At 41.7% G+C, this 14,710-nt stretch overlaps 1 protein-coding gene across 1 annotated transcript; it reads right to left on the reverse strand.

The window, feature by feature from the left end:
• Positions 1-1,094: 1,094 nt before the first annotated feature.
• On the reverse strand, positions 1,095-11,570 carry LOC137258444 (uncharacterized). The gene is made up of 12 exons (XM_067796130.1): positions 11,493-11,570; positions 10,639-10,808; positions 9,093-9,413; positions 8,418-8,521; positions 7,414-7,552; positions 6,545-6,657; positions 5,993-6,012; positions 4,256-4,422; positions 3,571-3,894; positions 2,937-3,040; positions 2,532-2,691; positions 1,095-1,290 (listed from the first exon to the last, which is right to left on the reverse strand). Exons 2-12 carry the CDS (start codon positions 10,799-10,801, stop codon positions 1,166-1,168), a joined length of 1,740 nt encoding a protein of 579 aa, XP_067652231.1. The 5' UTR covers positions 10,802-10,808; positions 11,493-11,570; the 3' UTR covers positions 1,095-1,165.
• Positions 11,571-14,710: the final 3,140 nt, after the last annotated feature.

A 14,710-nucleotide genomic window follows, 5' to 3' on the forward strand; every position in this document is an offset into this window, starting at 1 on the left:
AGGAATAGAATGTGTGTGGAATTTGTTTGAATACATTCAGACAGTTCAGTGATTGGCAACCACGCTTCCGAATAACAGTATGCATGATGGAGTTGGAAATCAGGCCCATCACCCGCCACAAGGATACCGATTCTTTCGCATATTCGCGGCTCAATTGCTAGGGCGAGGCAGTGCAATATGCTGGCAGATTCTTGACTGTCAGAGGGATTCTTAGCGAAGAGAGCAGAACTTTTGTCCTGGGGCTCCTTTCACGAAGCAGCCTTTACTAACGGTAACCTTAACGCCCATTCTTTAACATTGCCCTAAGTTATAATTAACCCTAGGGACTTACGATCACTTAGCGCTTTGTGAAAGGAGGAGCTGGTAAGGAATTGTGCAACGGGTACCCGAGGACGTCTAAATTGCTGAAACGGCACGTTTTGGGACGACATTAATGCTTGGTGCTGAGAATGTCTGATATCTTTGAACCATCTCAAGCAGATCGTAAGAACACCTGTTTCTATCTGCTGATTGGTGTGTAATGTTCCTTGATACGGCCTGAACACGCCATATTCATTTATATGAGGTATTAATTTCCCATTGATATACCAGTCGGGTATGATGGAATCTTAAAACCTTTGTTTCTTCCTCTTGAGAGACGATACCCATAAACAAGGTCAGAAATGAGTTTTTATTTCTAAACAAATACATTTAAACAAAATTACTGACGAAACAAACAGACACTCCGAAACAATTTAATCAGTTTAATACAAGCCAATCAACGCAAAGAAATGGAATTTACAGTGTCAGCCGAAGTGACCGAAAACTGTGACACATTGTGACATACCTTGTTCAGAATGACGTTAAACCGATTAACTCACATATTCAGCCATTCAGTCATATACACTTCAGTGCTCCTATTCCTTACGCCTAATCGAATCTGTTTTTGTCGTTGATCGAGACAGGTTGTTCTCTGACGTTAATTTCATATTTTTCTACATTTAAAAACACTTAACACATCCAAACATCATCAATACAAACACATTAACGTAACAGACACGCGTTTATGTCGCTTCAAAAGTAAGCTGTCAGCTGATAAATTCGGGTGTCTATGGTGATGCTTCTAATCTTTTTTGGTGTCAGTGGGGATGGGTCATTTGTCTGATTTTGCGCATTAAAGGCACAATCATAAACTATCCTCGAGTGTATATCGGAACCGTAGGTGACAGTCGGCCATCTTCTCCTGGTACAGCTGATCAAACCACTCGCTCTGTGCCACAGTGAACCAGTTCTTCCAGTCCCCGACTTCACCTGAAAAGTCACAAAAATATCGTGTTAATGTCGAATTATTAACGCAGAATTGTATTGAAAGTGACATGTGATTGTCCTTGTGGATTTGGGGTCGACTGGGAATAAAACCGATCGGGTGGATATAAGTCATCGTACCCCGACGGCGTCTGTCGTCGCTTATTATGTCCACCACTGTTTTGATGGTATTGGATTGTTTTGTTATTTAGCAATATTCCAGCTATTTGGCGGTGGTCTGTAAATAATCGATTCTGGACCAGGCAATCCAGTGATCAACATCATGAGGATCTATCTACGCAACTGGGGCATGATGACATGTGTCAACCAATCAGCGAACCTAACCACCTGATCCCGTTAATCGCCCTTTACGACAAGCATGGGTTAGTAAAGATCATTTCTAACCCGGCTCTTCAAGAGTCCGTTTTTTCATGAATGAGACTCAGTTGCATCCAGGTCTCCGTCACAGAGAATGTTCCAGATTGCGTCTTAAAACAACACATATTTGTTTATCATCTCATTTAGGATGCACGTTCTGACAGTCAACAAGCAACATAATCACACATTTTAAGTGGAAGTGATAATGGTAGATGCTACCATGAGCTGTTAAGCAATGAAAAGTTTGAAAATTGTTGATAAAAAATATTAAGCTAGATCTTGAAGTACCGTTTCTGAGTGAGTGAGCTAGCTGGGTTTATCGCTGCTTTGAAAATTATGCGTGCCATCTTTCTGTTGGGGGAAATCCTTCAGTGAACCAGAGCCCTTATTCTCGAAACGTTCGTAGCCCTGAGAATTCTTAACTATGATTGTAGCCAATGTGTAAAGAATGGGCTTAAGAAGTTCGTAGGGCTACGAACGTTTCGAGATGGCTAGCCAGGTCTCACACATTCACCACTTTCGTAAAACCCTGAAGCGTGAATATGATGCTATGTGTCAAACCGGAGAACATTTTCTGGGTGAAGGAGTCCTCAATCATAGGTTTCTGCAGTAACCAAGGGGCGCAACTTTGTACAGCGCTACAATGCGTTTCAAAAACATTAACACATAAAGAGGCGGTGGGGGTAGCCTAGCGGTTAACCGGTTCGCTCGTCACGCAGAAGGATCGGGGTGGATATCCTACAAAGGTGATCCCCATCGTAATATTCATCTAACAATACTATATGCCGCGTAAATCAGACACACTCACTCACTCATACACACAAAAAGACGAGGGCTTCATATTGCTTAGTTTATGCGAGAATCAGTACCTTTCCTGAAGACCACAGACTTCCCGTCATGCAAATGGTTTCTGCCTTTGATACGTTTCAAATTTGCGAAAGTCACGTGATCGCAGACTTTCTGTAGAAATCTGTCGTCTCTTTTCAGATCAAGGAAGTCGTTGATTTTCCTAACTCCACGCAGCGTGTCCTGGAATTACAGAGTTAGAAGTTTACAATTACGTGTTGAATATTGAGCACTGACGAGTTACGGTTCAAAGCAGTATAAAATGTTGGCATGATAAACCAACAAGGTCAGGCAGGTTCTCAGCTTTAGTACAGAACGTTCAGACTAGTTTATTCACGTTGTGTGAACGTATAATTTTACGCCAATTCAAGCAATCTTCCACCATCATCATGGCGTGCTCTGACACCTCAATTAATGTATTACAATACCTCTTTGAGATCTTCATAGAACAGTGTGAGAACGGGAAGATCGGGGTACTTTTCTTTCTCCTTCTCCCAGTTTACCACGTAGTCAAACCAGGATCCGAAAGCCACTGATGGCAGAAATATGGTGAATAAGATTCGATATTTGCTATATTCAACGATTTCTCACAGCTCTATCATGACGGCTTTTAAACGATCGACTCCGGCACATGCCAACCAATGGTCAATACTATGACCAACGACCCCAAATGTTTATTCGGGGACCGTCCCCAATTCATTGCCAGGAGGTGATGATGAAGCTAGGGTGGTGTGTGTGTGTTTGGATGTTTTACATATTTTGTTCTGGGGAGGGGTATGTGTGTGTTGGATGGTGGTGGCGGGTGTCTCCATGTAAACCAATGTCATTCCCCACCAACCCCCTTACTGACTATAACTTATGAATGGTCACGTATTGATCATCGTTATCAATCGTTAACTAGATACATCTCTTCGTTTGGAAAGGACTCAGAAACAGGTGACGTCTAATATATTAAAAAAAAAAATTAAGTTGCAAAAGTCGATTAATCACTATGGTAATGTGACCATTTCTCATATATCTTTCCCTCGAAAAATAAGAATAATAATAAACAACTGCATTTACATTTTCCCTGAGTGAGCATCAGAAGGAAGTTCTCCCACGTCCCCTTGTAGCCAGTCAGATGCCGCATCTTGATGCAAAAGTTGTAAAACGACACAGCGATGTCTTTAGGGTTCCTGAGAATATAGATAATCTTGCATTTCTTTTCCAAAACCTGCGACGGAAGCGACCGGAAGTTGAGATGTGAGCTGAGGATTCTGGGTGACGGATGTTGCGCATATGTTGCTTCCGGTACATATTCCAATTGAACGTCATTCTTTTCAAAATTCGTTTCGTCCAACCGACCCATCTGGAGGAGCCGAGTTATCTCATGAACCCAGTGAGAACCTGAAATGTTATCACAGCTCGCAAACTTGTAGTGAGTTAGTGAGTTTAGTTTTACGCTGCAATAAGCAATTCTCCAGCTATATGGCGGCGGTTGCAATCTTTTCAGGTAATCAGAACCTCAACGTTTTGTTTTATGGCTACATATGAACAAAATGAGAGAGTGAGTTTAGTTTTACGTCGCTATTAGCAATATTCCAGCAAAACCATGGACTCAGGGGGATTGAAGAAATGGGCTTCACACAGTGTACCCCTGTGGGGAATCGAACCCAGGTCTTCACTTATGAACCCCACTGCCCTAGAACAAAATGCTTAAATTGAAATGTTAATATTCACAATAACACCAGTTCGAATGCAATCATACCTGATTTGGGAAAAGCCGATACGATTACGTCATCGTGACGTAGTTTTATGTGTTTGATATTTCTGATGACGTCAGCAGGGAAGTGGGGATAGCGTTCTCCATCGTGTTCCACCAGCCTGATGGTGCAGCCATCAGCGTCCATCTCCTTTATGACCGACATGTCGGCCCTTTTTAGATAAAGAGAAACAATCGCAATATCAAGAGATTGCAGTACGATGCAAAGTTTCAAGTGTATGTTGTTTCAAATTGTATGTAATTTTCAAGCCGTATCGCAGTAGCCGTGATAGGAATTGTGAGCACCGCTCTGTGTAATCTGATCCAGATCATCTACATAACGATCTTGCTCGCATACAGTGGACTGTAACTAGTAGCAACACTTGAAAGAATCAATGTAAAGGTTGACTCACTACAGATTAAATTTATACTAGAGAAATATTCTGTTTCGGAGTGAGTAGAAGGGTTCTTCACGCCTAACACCCAGGTCGGATATCCCATAACTGAATAAGAGTGATCCCCATTGTGACGCTGTCTCCCTGTTTTTATCTGTGTATCTCCGTGTTTTTCTGTCTTTGACTCTCTCTCTGTGTCTCTGTGCCTTTGTCTCACTGCCAGTGTATCTGTCTCTGTGCGTCTCTCTGTCCCCCTCACTCTCTCTCTCCCTCTGCCCCCCCCCCCCCCCTCTCTCTCTCTCTCACACACACACACACACGCGCACACAAGGATATAACCGTGAAGATCAAGGTTAGAATTGCTCATCATGGTTGGTTGCCGTAAGCAGCAACTAACGTGATCGGGTGGTCAGGCTCGCTGACTCAGTTGACACTCATGATGGCAGTGTCAGGGGGTTGGCTATTACAGCGCGCTGTCATATAGACTACTGTTGACTGTGGGCTTAAAACACAAGCCAACAAACAAATCAAATGATATATAGAAGCAGGAACAGCAACAACACCAACTCACCCGTGCTACCACTATCTTAAGAGACGTGGTTATTGATGACAGTTTACCCGCACATGTAAAGTATATTGTATATCCCTGTAGAGCTCGTTGTAATTGAGCTTTCTGAAACCACATGTAACTTTCATATACAGCAAAGCAGTTTACAATCATGACAACGTACCCCGCTGTTATGTCCCACTGCATTCATTAAGCGTCTAACAGCTGTTCATAAAGTCTGGTAGGAAGTCTAACTAATGACATTCAACGTCATGGGTATTGTCACAGCTGAAAATCGGTAGAACAGTTTTCCAGAGAGCGCGCTGTTGTCGGTAGTGCTAACAGTATGGACTGGTGGTGAAATGCACTTGTATCTGAAGTGTTTGTCCGTACCTGCATGGGTGTATGGGTACGTGTGTGCGTGCGTGCGTGCGTGCGTGCGCGTGTACCATTCCTGGTCAATATCCCGCAAGGTATATTAGTCCCATCTTTATGACTCTTAATACGCCGTGGCTAAGGCACTAAACCGAATCGCAAGCGGACCCTATGTCCTATGGACCACAATAGTGAGTGTGTTAAAGTCTTTCAGTGGACCACAGTAATGGAGATCGGTAAAAATGATCTACACAGATCTACACTAGAGAATGTTACACCCAAATACTTTGTGGGTGGCTTCGCCCTGATGAAGTTTTATTCGTTTATCAGCACGATAATCTTCCTCGGTGGATAATCTTCTTCTTCCCTTCGCGGCGGGCGATATACACAGCTCACCCACAAACACACGCTGGCGAAGAACTGTACCGATTCTCATCCCAGATGCACTACACCAGGACATTGGGAGTTACATACATCGTCTTCCTTTGAGTGGTTACGATGGCAAGCATTCAGTCAACAAATATAATACCACCTGACAAAATCAATATTTCCATTGTCGTTTTATTGAATGTAACTGGTTAATATGTTGTATGAAGAGGTGGTTCTGACAAAAGTCTCCCGAATGTCCATTAAAAAAACACAGCATATACGTATGAGATATATAAATAGACATTATATTTGAGTTTGGACACTGTTAAAAACATAAAAATCAATCACTTTTTCACGATATCACGCACCTCCAGCGCACGGTTTAATTTGTGTCCACCCCCGTGTTTCTAGGGAACTGATCAATATAATCAGGTTATTATTTAGTATCGACAGAAATGTGACAAGGTTGATCACGGATATGATCCAGTTCTGACTGGGGACCAGCTTGGATGGACCATGCTTGTACCTCCGCAATGCTGTGGCATCTGTGTTCTTGAGAATGGCAACATGGTGGACATAAAGGTACCGTGTCAAGTTCTGCAAGAGTTACGGTAACGTAAACCTAACTTTGATGTCAGAGTCCGCCATCTTCTCCTGGTAGAGCTCATCGAACCATTCATTCTGTGCCACAGTGAACCAGTTCTTCCAGTCGCCTACCTCTCCTGGAAATATGTAGTCTAACTTTGTATTAAGGTAAAAAGGGAAATAACAGGGTTACAGTTCTTTGGAACAACATAGTGGCATGCGAGTGAGTACATTTTTACGCCGCTTTTGGCAATATTCCAGCAAGGAACATGAAAATGGGCTTCACACAATGTATCCATGTGGGAAATCGAACCCTGGTTTTCGGTGTGTCAAGCTAACCCATTAACCTCTAGACTAACCTCCCCTCCAGAATATTTCAAGTTCAGCTGACCAATACCTATGCATATTCACACGCAATTCATGTTTATGTAGTATCCAACAACCTGTATGAAACATATCTAATCTTGTTTGATTTTAGAAGCTTGGAAGAACAATACTGAACAAGCTTGATGGGTGACCGCTTCTTTCATTTCGTAAGTGCGACGTTTTCATACAAGCTTGACAACGGTACAGGAATCTGTATCGAGCCGTCACACTCACAAAATAAAAGAAGTTGTTATCCATGAAGTCTGTTCAGTAACATATCCAGTCATACACTTAATAACTTCAAGTCTTAGGTACTGGACTGTATGCCATTTCCGACACCATGTACAATGTTTAGCGGGTTTGGCTAATTCTAGTTTTCATAAGAGGCGGTTGATCATTACGTTAATTGTTTTAAGATCTCTATGAAAGGAATAACCTGAACTTGATCGCTAAAAATTAGCATTCTGGTTCAAAAGTCACATCGATGAACTTCTGAAAAACTGCATACACTAACATGAGTTACCTACCTTTCCTGTAGGTCACTGGATTGGATTTCTTTTGTTTCATGTTGCCGAAGCTGGCGACCTCAATCGCCTCCTTTAGGAACTCTGTGCTGCGACCTGTTCCCAGGAAATCGTTCACTCTCGAAACGTCTCGTAGAGGGTCCTACAACAATAAACATGAAAGGAGTAGCAGTTACTATAACCTACTTGCACCCGGTGTAACCTGAGATATAGCTGCATCAGCCACATTCCAGAGGCTTCGGTGCATGTAAACATATTTCTGTGATGTAGTACCCACGAAACCATAGCAACACATAGACGCAGCTGATCCCTATATATATAGCAATATTTCGGTGCCACAGCTATTTAGATGAAAAATGAGCTGACATACTTATGCTCATAATAACCCCTTGCATCTTGTGCCAGTCTGACTAACAACTAGGTTGCACTTAGCAATGTTGAGACCCATGAAAGTCCGGGGTAGAATAGGCCTTCAGCAACCCATGCTTGAGATAAAAGGCGACCCTGCTTGTCGTAGGAGGCGATTAACGGGATCGGATGGTCAGGCTGGGTGACTTGTTGACACATATCATCGATTCCCAATTGCGCAGATCGATACTCATGCTGTTGATCACTGGACTGTCTGGTCCAGATTCGATTATTTACAGACTGTCGCCATATAGCTAGAATATTGCTGAGTGCGGCGTAAACCTAAACTCACTCACTAGTAATATTGGGTTGCAACAGTGTAAGACTTAGTAAGGAAGCGCAAAATCGAACCCTGTCGATCAACTTGCTATGATGAATGAATTTGATTTAATATCCAACGTCCAACTTGACCATACGTGTCATAGTGGTTAAGGAAGGGTATACTTTGTTCATTCCGCGTGGGACCTTAATATTAATCATCATTATTTGTCGTGTATTAGACAATGACATTCCTGACGCCACAGTAGTATGCAACATATGATGGTTTCAAACGACTGGCCGGCCACCCATCAGACGACGGTTTCATAGCGTACCCTTACCTCCTTCAAGTCCTCGTAATGGAGGGTGAGGATCGGCAGATCGGGATGAGACCTCTTCATGTCCTCAAACTCGAGGACATAGTCGAACCAAGATCCGTAAGAAACTGTTGCAAATAGAGATCCAGTACGTCCCTTTAATAAAGGGTGGTGTGGTAGCCTTTTGGTTAAAGCACTCGCTAGTCATACCGAAGACCTGGGTTCGTTTACCCATATGGGTACAATGTGTGCAGTCCATGCTTAATGTTAGTGGAATGTTGCTAAAAACGACGTAACGCCGACATCCTTTACACCTTATAAAATAATCATATCATGCGGCATTTAGTGTACGAAAAGTTGTGTCTGAGTTCTTCCAAACAAACAGTTTATTAATAGTCTAGGTCAGTCACGCTCGTTTTAAGAAAGTGCATGCAGATGGAAATATGACTTTTATCAAAAAAAAAAAAGAAACATATATAATAACATTTTTAAATATAATGAATATCATGATATTTGCGGTGATAATTGTCGAATAGTATAATAGGATTAAAAGATCGGTGCGTTTATAATATACGTTCGCCAAGACTGTGGTTAGGTTTAGGGTTACGGGTAGGATTAGTGGTGACGAACATAACCTACAGCGGCTCCAAAATATCAGATTAAATTGACACCGGTGACATTCAAATCCGAAATACTTACATTTACCAAGAATAAAATACTGCATATAGTTCTCCCATTTGCCTGTGTACTTGTAGTGGGGCAGACCTCGCATATAATTATAATAGGAGACAACAATGTCCTTAGGATTCCGCATCACATACACGATTTTACACCTCTTCTTGAGAATATCCTGCGGAAGGAGCTTCAGTTTGAAATGGCTGTTGAGAATTCTGGGAGACGGAAGTGACGTCAGATCCTCCTGTGGCAGGTACTCAAGCATGCCTGCTCCTTTCTCAACACTGTCCTGAACTGTTTGACCTGTTACAAGAAGTCGAACCACCTCCCAGATCCAGTGTGTGCCTGAAACAGTCAGTGTTCGGGGATGAATACTTACCTTTTACGAAACTATTTGTGGACCATATACCAATTCACTTCGACGGACAGTTGCCGATATGACAAAAAACAATCTTACTAATTCAGTTACTAATTTTCCATGTTATAAGTTGAATGATTAATATAAAAGTTATAATTTCTTATTAGGTTCAAAGGTGGATCCAGGCGGGTGTGAAAATGAAGTGTGCACCCCGCTTTCTTAAGACTGTGCACTCCCCCACCCCATGCCCCCACTTTTAACATTCGTGGGTAGGAGACTGGATATTTGCTCGGTAACTATCTAGTAAATGATATATATTCTTAAACCCACAACCCAAGCCTCTTCAAAATGGACCGTTCGGAAATGACGCTGTCAGAAAGTTCAATATTAGGCTGTGTTGTAAGATGTTGTATGATATTACTGCTCAAACTCGAAACAGTCTGATATCAACACCAACGCCAACGTAGCATTCGAACTTACAGCCTCTGGGATGACGCCTTCTGTCGCAGAAGTCACAAAAAGTGTTTGGACAAGGAAAAATAGTTACACAAAACACACAAAAATAGTTACGAAGTCTTGATTATGCTCTGAACTAGAATCCTGGCAAAAACAAAAACACAGGAAGTCAGTTACACACACTAGTAACCGATGACATACCCCGCCTTATCGGTAGCACCAGTCATGCAAGTATTCCTAATAGGTTAATTACACCAATTCACGCATAATAGGTTTGTTTGTTATTTAAAGCCGCATTCTGTAATATTCCAGCTATATGGTGGTGGTTTGTAAGTAATCGAGTCTAGACCTGACAATCCAGTGATCAACAGCATGGGCATCGATCTCCGCCATTTTGATGACAAGTGTCAACCAACTCAGCCCGATGTCGTTAGTAGCCTCTTGTAACAAGCACAGGAAACAAGCATGGGTTGCTGAAGACCCATTCTAACACAGATCTTCGCGGGAGAAAAGCATGAGTTGTTGAAAACCAATTCTAAATCAGATCTTCAAGACTCAGATCTTCCAGCATGGGTTGATCAAGATCAATTCTAATCCGTATCTTCAAGGGAGATAAGCACGGGTTGCTGCAGACCGATTCTAACCCCGATCTTCACGGAAGAAAAGCATGGGTTGTAGAAAACCAATTCTAACTCGGGTCTTCACGAGAGACACTTATGAGTTGCTGAAGATCAATACCAACTCGAATCTTCTTACCTGATTTTGGGTACGCACAGATGAAGATGTCATCATCTCTGATTGGGAGGTTGTGGATGTTGGTGATGGAGTCGATGTTGGGGAAGTTTGGGTAGAGGTTACCGTTGTGTTCTATTTGACAGAGAGTGTCGCCACCAGCGTCCTCTACCGTAACACGTGACATCACAGTCCTGGGAATAACAATTACTTGAAACTTGAGTGAAATTTAAATACATACAGACGAGGCGATATCGGGACTAGTGGTAACACCCCCAACCCACCCCATACACACACGAAGGAAACAGTAAAATACAAAAAACTCTATCCCCTCTCATCCCTGAAAGACAAACACAAAACAAACAGAAACAAGACAAAGGGAAAAATAAACAGACATACAAGAGAAAAACAACATAATGTAAAAAAACCCAAACCAAACAAATACACACAAGACAAATCAAACCTACCTAAAAGCAAGCACAGACAAGCCATAAGCTCAATGCTATTTAGAGGATTAAACGAAGAAATTTTGCAACTGGATTGTATTAACGTAAACACTGTTCAGTGTCTATTGCATCCTATTAGGTTTTCAGGTTTCTATGATATATCCTGATATTGATGCCACATACAACACTGTATCCGCGGACAGACTTTATTATATGAGGGAGACACACACAGGTTGTAGAGTATCCGTGATTATATGAAGCATCCGTCATATTTCACCGATTATATGCCGACAGATTATCTCCCTTCTCTGTTATGACCACTAGGAGTGAACAGGCATTTCCATCTATCGTTGCTGTTTATACGTGCTAGTGATGTGTAACACCCTCGATGTCTCCAAATGCCCCGCGATGACCTTACGAAGAGTGGCATACCTTTATCTGGTCTTGTGACACAAAAATGTCATTTGCTCCCCGGACAGCGGCTGTCGTGTGTGGATCGGAGAGGCCCTCCCACCGCGTGTTCGGGCGAAACGCTTCAATACTGAAACGTTTCCGCGTTTTGATAAACACCCCTAGAACGCAATCTCGAACAACTTGGTTCGCTGTTATTTCTGGTTAATAGCGGTCTCTCTCTCTCACTCTCTCTCTCTCTCTCTCTCTCTCTCTCTCTCACTCACTCTCTCTCTCTCTCTCACACACACACACTCTCTCTCTCTCTCAGTCAACATAAAATAGTCAATGATAAAAATTACAATTAGATCATATAACGCCTACATATATTTTATGATGCTTGACGACACAAATTATAAGCAATTTGCAAGGTGTAGCGGTTTCAATGAATGTTCAGTACAGCAACAAGTAAAATGTAATCATTATAGGGTACAACTTTATTTCTGATATTGAATGTGCTTTTGAACCTGTTGGAATTATTCGTTTCAATACCAATAAAAACATCTTTATCGTCAATTTTATTGATTATTGATTTATTGGCGGATAGTTTAAATTTAAGTTCATGTGTTTTCCGTTTTAACAATTGTTCCTGTCGTTAACTGTATGCGGTGTGCAGGAAATCCTTAAAGAGCAATAGTTGCTGTGTAAAAGCAGGTGAGGGAGCATTGTTTAGCAAATAACATTTCAGTGGGATTCCGTGTGGTTCCGTGATTGTTTCCAGGTGAAAACAAATGCCTTACCTAGATATGTGTTTGCAACATGCCATGATTCAGATTCAGTTTATTCGGTATAAAGGCCAACGGCCCATGTACAACATAATACAAGAAAATATCATCACAATGACATATGTGAATTCCTGAGTAATGGAGCTTCCTTAATATATCTTGCAATGTTCAACATAATGATCATCTTATTACACGTTAAAAGAGTTTTAAACTTGAACATCGTGGGTGGATAACAATAATATCCTGGTATGTATTTTGATCTGAGATGGTCATACAATGGACATTTTAGAAGGAGGTGGTATTCATCTTCTCTACAACCTAGCGCACAAGATGTACATAATCTATTACCGCGGACGATGCCGCACCGTCTACCAACATTGACCATCAAAGGGAGCTCACATATACGTAATAGACATAAAGGCCTTCTGTATTCTCTTTCTGGGATAGCATACAAATAATATTCAACTGACAATAGAGATTTATATTCTTTATAATTACATAATTTACTTGAATCACAAATTCTAGAGTACCAATTTTGTTGATGACAGTCTTTAAGTCATCGGTGGGAATGGATACTGTCAACTAGGCAATCACTTGGAATGCATTGCATTAATATCATGGCGACTGATTAACACATAAGCGTCTTCAGTTTTAACGTCTATGAACAACAATCATAAAAATATTTGGAAGAATCTAACCAAAACGGGTTAAAAGATTTTTGTAATGGCATATTTCGAGGCACACGAGAAAATCTATGGAGGCATTTTTCGAGACATACACGTGTACACACAGGGTTCAGTGACACCTGTGTTGTGTAGTGTGACATGGTATCTCTTCTCTGGCTTCAAAAATAGAATTCAGGTGAAGCATCTGCCAGCTATCACCTTACTGACATCTGCACAATCGCTGAACCCTGAGACACCGTATCCGTTGTACATCATTCTCCTGAGTACAATGAATGAAGTCAAGTGAATATCGGTAGAGTCTTTAAACATTCCTTGTCACACATGATATAGATACAAAGATTAACAAACACGTGCTCTATTCACGTTACACTGAGTGTAGATGGATACTTTCTTTCATACCCATATATACACATGCTTAAAAGTTACGCGCCACCCACTATTTGTGTGATCTGTTACTATGGATACTCAATGGCAACTATCATAACGAGATCTATGCCTGTCATTGACATCATTGGTTTGATTATGTTTGGCAACTAAACGGGTAATTACGCTGTGATGACGACCCATTTGCCTTGCAATGGCCCTGCATGGCATGCTAGCATTTTTCATGCCTATCACCTGCCATCTCTCAGCGGTAGTTTACTTACTACTCACCATGACTGATTTTCTAACTCGAAAAGTGAAAGGAGAATCTCACAACTGGCCGGTGAAACCAAGTGTGTGAAACTTGATTTTCATGATTCAGATGGTAGGGAAATTGAGTTGCAGGTGCAGAACGTTTTCCTTGTCATATCTTGACAATCTTAGGTTCAAGCATCTATGGAAGGCAAATTCAGTCATAAACATTTATAGTTTGTATTTCTGATCTTCAGTGGTGAAATCAAGACACTATGAAAATAGTGTATTTGATGACACCGTGCGACAAAGCGCCATGAATCTGACGATCCTGACCCAGCATAATATACCCAAATACTTCCTGAGACTCTTTGACTGATTTATTCGTGACAAAAGACCTCGTACTTAATGACAGATATCAGTGCGTTTCAATAAGCAGCTATTCCACTATAAACCTGTAATTTGCATGCGTGCATGCATGTGTTATTGGCGTTGTAGCGTTGCCCCAGGAGAACTCTCTCTCTCTTTGTCTCTCTCTGGTTTTCTTTAACCCGTTAAGGTTCGTGGTAGAATAGAAGTTCAGCAACCCATGCTTGCCATAAAAGGCGACTATGCTTGTCGTAATAGGCGACTAACGGGATCGGTGGTCAGGCTCGCTGACTTGGTTGGCACATGTCATCGATTACCATTTGCACAGATCGATGTTCACGCTGTTGATCACTAGAATGTCTGGTCCAGACTCGATTATTTACAGACTGCCGCCATATAGCTGGAATATTGCGGAGTGCGGTGTAAAACTCACACACTCACTTTCTCCGTCTTTCTTCTTTTTCTCTCTCTCTCTGTCTCTCTCCGTGCCTTTCTTGTTGTCTCTCTGTCTCCCTCAGTGTCCGTCCCTGTGTCTTTCTTCTCTTTCTCTTTCTCTCCCTTAGTCTCTCTCCCTGTGTCCTTGTCTCTCCCGATGTCTCTCCCTCCCTGTCTTTCTTTCTCTCTCAAAATTACTCTGACAATGTCTGTATTTCTAGTGTAACAGCATACTGGCCAGTATGATGTCTGATGCAGGTTGAGATATATGGTCAGGAGCTAATCAAGTGGACACAGTGTGAGGATTTTGCAATGGGTAATATGGTGTATGCGCAGTCGCTATCCACTTGTAGTTCCAAACTTCAACTTC

The sequence above is a fragment of the Haliotis asinina genome, chromosome 1 (assembly GCF_037392515.1).
Source record: "Haliotis asinina isolate JCU_RB_2024 chromosome 1, JCU_Hal_asi_v2, whole genome shotgun sequence".
NCBI classification, from domain to species: Eukaryota; Metazoa; Mollusca; class Gastropoda; order Lepetellida; family Haliotidae; genus Haliotis; species Haliotis asinina.

What these genes read in the sequence shown, in the direction of transcription:
- LOC137258444 (XM_067796130.1), bottom strand. Translation starts at nt 10,801, where the DNA reads ATGTCACGTGTTACGGTAGAGGACGCTGGTGGCGACACTCTCTGTCAA. An exon ending in CTGTGCGTACCCAAAATCAG is followed by an intron (nt 9,414 to 10,638) that starts GTAAGAAGATTC and finishes TGACTGTTTCAG; the next exon opens with GCACACACTGGATCTGGGAG. An exon ending in TCTATGAAGATCTCAAAGAG is followed by an intron (nt 2,692 to 2,936) that starts GTATTGTAATAC and finishes CTGTAATTCCAG; the next exon opens with GACACGCTGCGTGGAGTTAG.